Genomic DNA, 10,000 nt, shown 5'->3' on the forward strand with positions numbered 1-10,000 from the left:
TACGGCGGTGTCCTGGGGTGCAGCATGATGAATGATTTTTAAACTAGTTTCATGTAACGCTGCTTTTTTGGTCGAACCTAAAAATGGCCAACATGCAACCCCAACACCTATAGATACAGATATCTATACATTGGTGAAGGGTTCAACTCTTCTTCGGGAGTTGGTTCTTCTCGAGTGAGTTTTTTTCCAACTCTTCGTTCATTTGATTCAGTTGCTGAGCGAGGGAAGACATTCTAGTGAACGATGAACAAGAGTCAGAAGAGTCGGTCGGGTTGCCCAGCAACCAGACCAGAGGTGTTCCCAATCCAACTCAGGGAGTGGGCGGGGTTTTGGGGGTGGTGGGCGGGGCTACAGCAGCATCCAGGGTCATAGCACGATCAATTTTTAAGCTGTAGTTCCATGTAATGCTGGTTTTTATGCAAACTTTAACATGCAACATGCAACCTCAGCAGCTATAGATAAAGAGATCTATACTCCTAGACATTAGTGATGAAAGATTTGACTCTTTTCTGGATTTTTTTCGACTCTTGTTTCTTTTGATTTAGTTGGGGTAAGACACAACGAGCAAGGGAAGACTTCCTGAACTATTCATGAAGTCAGAAGATTTGTTTTGTCCACCCGGCAATCCAGAGCCAAGGTGGTGGGCGCAGTGGGTGGGGCTACAGCGGTGTCCTGGGGCGTAGCTCGGTTCCATAGCGGCCGCGGCGGCGGTGGGAGGGGGGTGGCGGCGGCAGCGGCTCCTCCTGCGTGATGACGTTGAGATGTCGCCCAGCCAGCCGCTCGGCACCACGCAGCTTCACCTGCAGCTCCCGCGCTTCCTGCTGCGCCCTGCGGGTGGCGTTGCGGGCACTGCGGAGCGAGTGCTTCACCTTGCGCACGCGCTCCTTTAGCTGCCGGTTCCTTCGCTCGGCGGCAGCCAGGCGCTCCTGCAGCATCCTGCCGCGCTCCTCCTCCTCGAACAGCGCCCCCTGAACCGAGGAGCACAGCAGCTGGAGAAGGGAGGGAGGGAGGGACAGATGGAGAGATAGTTAGGAAAGTGTTGCAAATCCACATTACAACTTCGTGAGAGTCTCTGCCACAGGTAAGGGATAAGGGACTTTCTGGCCATGGTGCGCCAACATGGTGAGAGTTTTTATTATAACCTTGAACAGTTAGGTATGCTGGCCACAAGTACCAATCGCAATTGATAATGATGAATATTATTATAATAATAATGATGATGATGATGATAATCCTTTCGGGCGCAGGAGGAATGGCGTTACGCTGCTGGGCTGCTGATGAGCCCATTCGCCGACCTTCTCTGCAAGACGGACAAACATTAAGAAATCTCCCTGCCTCAAGTCGGACCAATCAGTGCTGCGCAGTGCTGATTGGGCAGCTTGGCGGCCACGGGGAAGGGAACTTTGCTGTCGTCCGCAGCTGGTGCTTGACCACGCCCCTTTGTCCGCCACCTACCCCTACTGCCCGCCTTAGGCCAGGGAGCTGTCGAGCCAACAGCCGACCCCCCCCCCCACACCCAGAGCGGGAGACAAAGTTAGCCACGACCATCTGTGCCGCCGGTGGAAGTTAAATGGCTGGAGAGCCAGGTACTACCGGGAGATCCGGGCATTTGTGTCCTTCATGCGGTGGAGCCAATGCAGCGAGCTGTGGTCCGAACAGAGGGTGAAAGCTCGTCCCAGGAGGTAGTAGCGGAGGGAACCGACTGCCCATTTGATACCGAGACACTCCTTCTCTACCGTGCTGTACCTCAACTCCCGCTCAGAGCTTGTGGCTGAGGTACAGCACCGGACACTCGGTCCCCTCCACCTCCTCGTAGAGGACGGCGCCCAGCCCTCTGTTCGACACGTTGGTCTACAAACAGAAAGGGAGAGAGAAGTTAGGGTTGAACAGCACTGGCTTCCCACAGAGAGCTGACTTTACACTCGCAAACGCCTGCTGGCACTTCCCTGACCACTGGAACGGATCTGGAGCACCCTTTCGAGTTAAGTCGGTCAAGGGGCTGGTTAGCATCAAAAAGTTGGGGACAAACCTCCTATAGTAACGGACCAGCCCCAAGAACTGCCTCACCTCCTCCTCGGTCTTGGGTCTCGATGTGTTTGCGAGCGCATCGGTTTTATCAAGCTGGGGTCAGACCAAGCCTTCGCCCAAGTAGTACCCCAGATATCGTACCTCCCGCCGTCCCATGGCACACTTTTTTGGGTTGGCGGTGAGCCCAGCCTACCTCAGGGACTCAAGCACAGCGCCCACGTGCTGCATATGCTGCTCCCAGGTCTTGCTGTGAATGATAACGTCATTTAGGTAGGCCGCGGCGTATGTTACATGTGGATGAGGTGGCTGGGGCACCGAACAACCAGAACGGAAGTCTGAGAAAGTGCTACAAGCCAAACGGTGTGGAGAACGGTGAATTTTCCTTGGACTCCTGAGACAAGGTTGCGTTCGCCTATCGGTAGTTCACACAGAACCGGACTGACCCATCGGGCTTACCCACCAGCACGATGGGACTAGATCAGTCACTCGTGGACTCCTCTATTACTCCCATCTCCAGCATGACCTTTACACCGCGTTTCAAATTATTATGCAAATTGGTTTTAAGTGTCATAAACATGTAATGTTTTATTTTTCAATTCAACTCATGGATAGTTTTGTGTCTCAGGGCCCTTTGGATCACTGAAATCAATCTCAGACACCTGTGATAATTAGTTTGCTAGGTGAGCCTAGGGCCCTTTGCTAGGGCCCCTGAAGGTGTGAAAATGACCTTGGCAAAGTATATAGAGTTTGTGATTGAGAATTTCTTCCATGGTACAAAAAGAAGAATCGGGCCTTCTGAAGCAAAACCATCTTCATGCCTGACAACGCACCATCTCATGCTGCAAAGAATACCTCTGTGTCATTGGCTGCTATGGGCATAAAAGGAGAGAAACTCATGGTGTGGCCCCCATCCTCCCCTGACCTCCACCCTAATGAGACCCTTTGGAGCGTCCTCAAGAGAAAGATCTATGAGGGTGGAGGCAGTTGGCATCAAAACAGCAGCTCTGGGAGGCTGTTCTGACATCCTGCAAAGAAATTCAAGCAGAAACTCTCCAAAAACGCACAAGTTCAATGGAGGCAAGAATAGTGAAGGTGATATCAAAGAAGGCTCCTATGTTCACATGTAACTTGGCCTGTTAAGATGTTTTTGATTGAAATAGCTTTTGATTTCAGTAAATATGACTCCTAATGCTGCAAATTCAACAAATGACCATTTTCAGTTCTTAACAACCTATAAAATGTTTTGAAACTCTGTTGTGCATAATAATTTGTAACAGTGCATTTTGAGTTTTTTATTTTTGAAAAAAATACTGTTTTCACTGGGAGGTTTGTTCAATAACATTCAAATTATATCCTAATGATGACTCTGAAATTATACTGACTGTCATTTGCATCGACTATTTAGGAAAATCAGAGAAAAATATAATTAGCATAATGATTTGGAACGCGGTGTAATTCCGCCTGCAAGACCTTGTGTTTGTGTTCGGGCAGGCGATACAGCCAAGAACGCACCTTCACCCCCGGGTCGTCTCCACATGGTGGTGTATGAGGGACATGAGGCCTGGCAGGAAGGAGAAAACATCAGAGAAGCGACAATGAAGTGCAGCTACGTCCGCCCTCTGGGATAAAGAGAGATGGTCGCTTAACAGGGCTGCGGTACAATCGGCCGCTTTTTGAACCTCCGGCCCCAACTCATCCCGCTCAATGACCGTTGTGACCAGAGCCATGGACGCCCCCTCCCTCCATTCTTTTAAGAGGTTTAGGTGATAAATCTGTGTCGCCCCCTGCCTGTCAGACCGTTCGACCTCATAATCGACCTCACCAACTCTACGTGTGACCACAAAAGGCCCGTGCCACTTCACGAGCAATTCAGAGCTGGATGTAGGGGGCAACGCAAACACCTTGTCACCCGGTGCAAATCATCTGATTCGAGCCCCCTGGTCATATAAGAGGCGCTGACGTTCCTGAGCCCGGAGCAAATTTTCCCTGATAACGGACGAATCAGCGCGTGTAACTTTACTCTCAGGTCCATAACATACTGTATGTCATTCTTACTGGTGCTACGACCTTCCTCCCAGTTTTCTTAATTAGGTCCAGCACCCCCACGGGTCTCCTGCCAAAGATGAGTTCAAATGGAGAAAATCCGGTGTAGGCTCGGGGAACCTCCCGTAGTGCAAACAATAGGGGTCCAACCACTTACGGCTATCGTGGTGAACAAACTTTTGAATCATGTTTTCCAGCTTTTATCAAAGCACTCCACTAGGCCGTTGGTCTGGAGATGGTAAACGCTGGTCCGAATTGAGCGGACACCCAGTATCTCGTAATGTTCCGGAAGTGTACATGACACAAAGGTAATGCCCTGGTCGGTCAGGATGTCCTTCGGAATCCCGACTCAGGAGATGACCTGCAACAGCGCCTGCGCCTCACTTTTAGCAGTAATACTGCGCAGGGGCACTGCTTCTGGGACCGGGTTGCATAATCCTCTAGGACTAACACAAAACAATACCCGCAGGCACTGCGGTCTAACGGCCCGATGAGGTCCATAGCGAGTCTTTCGAACCGGACCTCGACTAGGGGGAGGGGCCTCAACGGTGCTCTTGGCCAGAGGGTTGACTAACTGGCACTCAGGACAGACAGCGCGCCATTTACGCACATCTGCCCAAATGCCCGGCCAATAGAAGCAGGTCGTTATCCGCTGTCGCGTTTTCTCATGACCAAGGTGACCGGTCATCGGGTTATGGTGAGCCGCCGGGAAGTGCTCTTCCAGGCTCTTCAGCACCAACAACTGGGTTCTCTCCTCTCCTGAGTGTCACGGCTCACTCGATATAACCTGTCCCTAATCACGAAAAATACGGGTGAGTGAGCACGGCGTCTTGGCGCTTAACTACCCCCTCAAGGGCCCTGCGTAGGGTGTTGTCTCGTTGTTGCTCAAGCGGAAAAATCGTCAATAGGGAAGGTCAAAGGGACCGGGGAAGATCCTATTTAGCATTCTGCTGCCCCTACACCCATCGCACTTGTTGACGACCCCTCCGCATCACCGTGCGCCACGCAACGCCCCGGGTCGAAACCAGGAGTTGCAGGACCATCATCTGCGGTCCAGCAAAGCCCGATGTCTTCCTCCTTGTAGCCTTACCAATACTTGGTAGGCCCCTTTCCGACCGGGCGAGGGGTCCGGTGGGCCAGCAAACCAGACCATTTTGCCAAGTTCCATCCGAGGACAGTCGTGGCCGGGCTGCCTGCAGTGTCTGCACCCCTGCCCAGACGTTTGTGCAGCTGCCTGATTTACCATGGCAGCACCGCCCTGGGAGCTGAGGGGGGACAGAGAGGGGACAGCACGGGAAGGGGAGAAAGCGTCCCACGGCACCACAGAACCCGGCGAATCCCTCGTAGGTCCAGGGGTCGGCCGTAGCGCCCCCCCGGACATTGTCCTCTGGGGCACGATGGGCTGGGGACCCAGCGAACCCATGTGGGTCCTGGGAATGGCTGCGGGTCTGGTGGCCGGTCAAGGGGGCTCACGCTGGGGAGGACGCGCCCCAGCTGGCAGCAAAGGTAGTCAGTAGGATATTAGTCTAATTCGAGGCAGCTTGGCAGCCGCAGGAAAGGGAACTGGAGCTAGTCAATCCCCTCTGCAGCCATGCATTGAGCTAACACAGTTAGAACAGAACCGGGGTGTTTTTAAAGGGCCTTTACTCAAAAACATGTTTTACTGACAATTTATGGTCGTTCATAATCAACTCGGGTCAATGTTATCAATCGAAACGGCAAAAACATTTGAAACCTTAAATCAAAAAACATCAAGGTTTATTGTAGCTGCCGTTTCCATGGTTTCAAGACAAACAACAGCCAGAACTGGTAGAATCCTGATGGGTTGGATCTCTGAGGTCCTGCCTCTTTCATTTGCCGCAGATATTTTGGTTTCTCACACAAAAATATCCAGAATGGCGTATTTCTGGGTTGCCAGTTTGAAGTTATGGGCCAGGAACGAAGGTATGGACCGGATCTAGACGCCTTCCCAGCATGCACTCTGGGCGGGAACAAAGCGGCTCTTCTTCTTCTTTGGTGCTTTTAAACTGCGGCTCCTTAGTTAAACCCAAACAGTAGTTTCACTGCTAGACTGTGACACATACACACACACACACACACACACACACACACACTACTTTCTCCTGACAAAACATCCAGGTTACCTGCCGCATGCTGGGAGGCATCATCTGTCTAAACACAGCTGAAACACACACACACACAAGTACTGTACACACACACACTTTGGCCTGAGGACGAGTCGAGGTCTCACTCTTTAAATCCTCCAACACAAACGACAGGAAGTCTTAAAACCTGAAGCATCTGGGGGGAGAGAGAGAGAGACAGACAGAGAGGGAGACAGACAGAGAGAGAGACAGACGGAGAGACAGACAGACAGAGAGGGGGGGGTTAAAAGAAGCGTTAATTGAAGGGTTTGGCAGAAGAAGGAAGGCGTGGAAGCAGAGGAGGTGAGACAGCTTGCTGTGTGTGGTTGTCATGGTGCTGGAGCAGGGAGCAGCCCTGAGGTGACGCTGACCCTCACCCTGCTTGAGGCTTTTAGGGCTTTTCCTGTTTTCCAGAGCAGGTGGCGCCGAAAAATGTTTCAGATTCCACTTCAAATACATCAATGATGGAAAGCAGCTCCTGCGTTGCAAGCTCCAAACTGGCAGGCTGCAGTGAGCGATGAGGTGATGAGCTCCAGCAGAACAGCAGCTCCTGCGTTGCAAGCTCCAAACTGGCAGGCTGCAGTGAGCGATGAGGTGATGAGCTCCAGCAGAACAGCAGCTCCTGCGTTGCAAGCTCCAAACTGGCAGGCTGCACTGAGTGATGAGGTGATGAGCTCCAGCAGAACAGCAGCTCCTGCGTTGCAAGCTCCAAACTGGCAGGCTGCAGTGAGCGATGAGGTGATGAGCTCCAGCAGAACAGCAGCTCCTGCGTCGCAAGCTCCAAACTGGCAGGCTGCAGTGAGCGATGAGGTGATGAGCTCCAGCAGAACAGCAGCTCCTGCGTTGCAAGCTCCAAACTGGCAGGCTGCACTGAGTGATGAGGTGATGAGCTCCAGCAGAACAGCAGCTCCTGCGTTGCAAGCTCCAAACTGGCAGGCTGCACTGAGTGATGAGGTGATGAGCTCCAGCAGAACAGCAGCTCCTGCGTTGCAAGCTCCAAACTGGCAGGCTGCAGTGAGCGATGAGGTGATGAGCTCCAGCAGAACAGCAGCTCCTGCGTTGCAAGCTCCAAACTGGCAGGCTGCAGTGAGTGATGAGGTGATGAGCTCCAGCAGAACAGCAGCTCTGTGTCCATCACAACAAGTTTCACTCTGAAAGTCACAACTATCAGTCGTGACAAAGGTTCCACTTCTTTTGGGGAGTGGCTTCCTGACGACTCACTGGCTAAAAAGAGTCGTTGCCTTTGTCCCACTCTGGCTTGGTTGGGTCGGGTGGGTGTAACGCACGCTGAGCGAGGGAGGACTTCCTCCACCCTCAACCAGAGGAGGAACAAGAGTCGGTTCGATTCCCCGTCGGGAACGCAACTCTCGCAGGAAGCGTTTCATTCTGTCAGGACTCAGTGTTTTATTAATTTTGAAAATCATCTCAACGTTCATTTGTGATTATTTTCAGTTTGTTGTTGTCGTTCTGTTTTTTTTACCAAACAACACCTCCTCCTTCTCCTCCTCCTCCCCTGACTCCTCCTCCTGCTCTGACTCTGAAGAAGTAGAAGAAGTAGAAGTAGTAGTAGTAGAAGAAGAAGTAGAAGAAGAAGTAGTAGTAGAAGGATTAGTAGAAGTAGAAGAGGTAGTAGAAGTAGAAGTAGAAGAAGTAGAAGTAGAGGTAGAAGAAGAAGTAGAAGTATGAGTAGTAGAAGTAGTAGTAGTAGTAGTAGAAATAGAAGTAGTAGAAGTAGAAGTAGTAGTAGTAGTAGTAGTAGTAGTAGTAGTAGAAGTAGTAGTAGAAGTAGAAGTAGTAGTAGAAGTAGAAGTAGTAGAAGTAGAAGGCAGCCTTGTAGTAAAATCTAACTACTTGAAGAACATAAGAAATATAAATCATGTAAAATGGTTGAATCATCTCCTGGAACCAAACAGTAAAAAAGAGCTAAAAAAGAGCTTTCCACTACTCTACTGCTACTCTACTGCTACTCTACCGCTACTCTACCTCGACTGCTACTCTACCTCTACTGCTACTCTACCGCTACTCTACCTCGACTGCTACTCTACCTCTACTGCTACTCTACCGCTACTCTACCTCTACTGCTACTCTACCTCTACTGCTACTCTACTCTACCTCTACCTCTACTCTACCTCTACTGCTCCTCTACCTCTACTGCTCCTCTACCTCTACTGCTCCTCTACCTCTACTGCTACTCTACCTCTACTGCTACTCTACCTCTACTGCTACTCTACTCTACCTCTACCTCTACTCTACCTCTACTGCTACTCTACCTCTACTGCTACTCTACCTCTACCTCTACTCTACCTCTACTGCTACTCTACCTCTACTGCTACTCTACCTCTACTGCTACTCTACCTCTACCTCTACTGCTACTCTACCTCTACTGCTACTCTACCTCTACCTCTACTGCTACTCTACCTCTACTGCTACTCTACCTCTACTGCTACTCTACCTCTACCTCTACTGCTACTCTACCTCTACCTCTACTGCTATTCTACCTCTACTGCTCCTCTACCTCTACTGCTACTCTACCGCTACTCTACTTCTTCTCTACTCTCCCTCTCCTCTATCTACTGGTAAGAATAAAGAGTCCTGCTCATGACAGCTGCTCAGGCTGACTGGAGGCCTCAACGTTGGGACTGAGGCTCCTCTTATCGTTCTTATTGATCTGGGCTATTTGACCTTTGACCCTGAGAACGGTCAATATCCGTCCAGTCCACCTGGAGGAACCAGACGAGGCCACGCCCACCTGAGCCACGCCCCCCGCTTTGATCTGCCACCTCTCACGGTGTGTGTGTGTGTGTGTGTGTGTGTGTGTGTGTTCATTTACCAAGTGGCAGGAATTTGACTCTGCAGCCGTTTGCATTACAGTTGCAATAACAAATCTACTCTACTTCTACAGCACCTTTGCTCTACCTCCACCTCCACCTCCACCCTCTATATGTGTGGTTGTATGTTTTCTTTCTTCAGATGGTCATGTGACTCACATCTGGTCAGACAGATGTACATGTAATCTGCCCGTAACCGTGGGCAACTGAATCACCTGGTTTTCAATAATGGTCTGGAACCTTCTGCAAATACTTTGATGTCTGTGTGTGTGTGTGTGTGTGTGTGTGTGTATTGGCTTTGACATTGAGCGAACAGGCAGGATTTATCTTTTCAGCTGTTTAGAGGCAGGACAACACACACACACACACACACACACGTTCATATATTATTTTGTATGTGTTTGTATGTATTATTGGATGTTTATTCATGGAATTCCATCCAAAATAGTTTCCACTTGGATGGTTGGCCCCCACAAGGAGGCGGTCCTTCTCGGGGGGAAACAGGAACCGTTGAGGGGGCGGAGATGACATGATGAACGACTCTGATTGGTCAAACACAAGCTACACGAGCCCGACCGCCACCCGTGAATCCCAGCAGCCATGCGATACGAACTGACCCCGGCTACGTTTTGAACGGAGGAGGCGGAGGAGGAGAGGTGAGCCGCCCCCGGGTGGGGAGGCTGTGCAGTGCGCCTCCTACCTGGCTGTCCTCCTGCTGCTCCCACTCGGGGCTGTGGACCGCCAGCCCGGCGCCGTGGCTGCAGTTGGAGAACTGGAAGAGGCTGGAGAAGGTGCGCCGGTTCTCCGCCGTGTCGGGGAAGACGGCGTCCTGGAAGTTGACGGCGTGCGGCAGGAGGTTGTAGTTGTCGTCCATTCTGCCGAGGGAGGGAAGGTGTAAAAAATTATGACAAAGGCTTCGTTAAAGAATATTTTTGGTTCAAGATTTAATTTTATGGG

At 51.0% G+C, this 10,000-nt stretch overlaps 1 protein-coding gene across 1 annotated transcript in view; it reads right to left on the reverse strand.

The window, feature by feature from the left end:
* Window positions 1–659: 659 nt before the first annotated feature.
* Window positions 660–10,000, reverse strand: part of ccdc3a (coiled-coil domain containing 3a) — a gene marked incomplete at both ends in the record, with an annotated part of 10,899 nt that continues 1,558 nt past the window's right edge. Inside the window, 2 exons of the mRNA XM_080022294.1 lie at window positions 660–989; window positions 9,744–9,918. Of these exons, the coding sequence (XP_079878420.1) occupies window positions 660–989; window positions 9,744–9,918 (505 nt within the window). The remainder of the gene's footprint in view (window positions 990–9,743; window positions 9,919–10,000) is intronic.

Source organism: Zeus faber, assembly GCF_960531495.2.
Source record: "Zeus faber genome assembly, chromosome: 21".
In the NCBI taxonomy this organism is placed as follows: domain Eukaryota; kingdom Metazoa; phylum Chordata; class Actinopteri; order Zeiformes; family Zeidae; genus Zeus; species Zeus faber.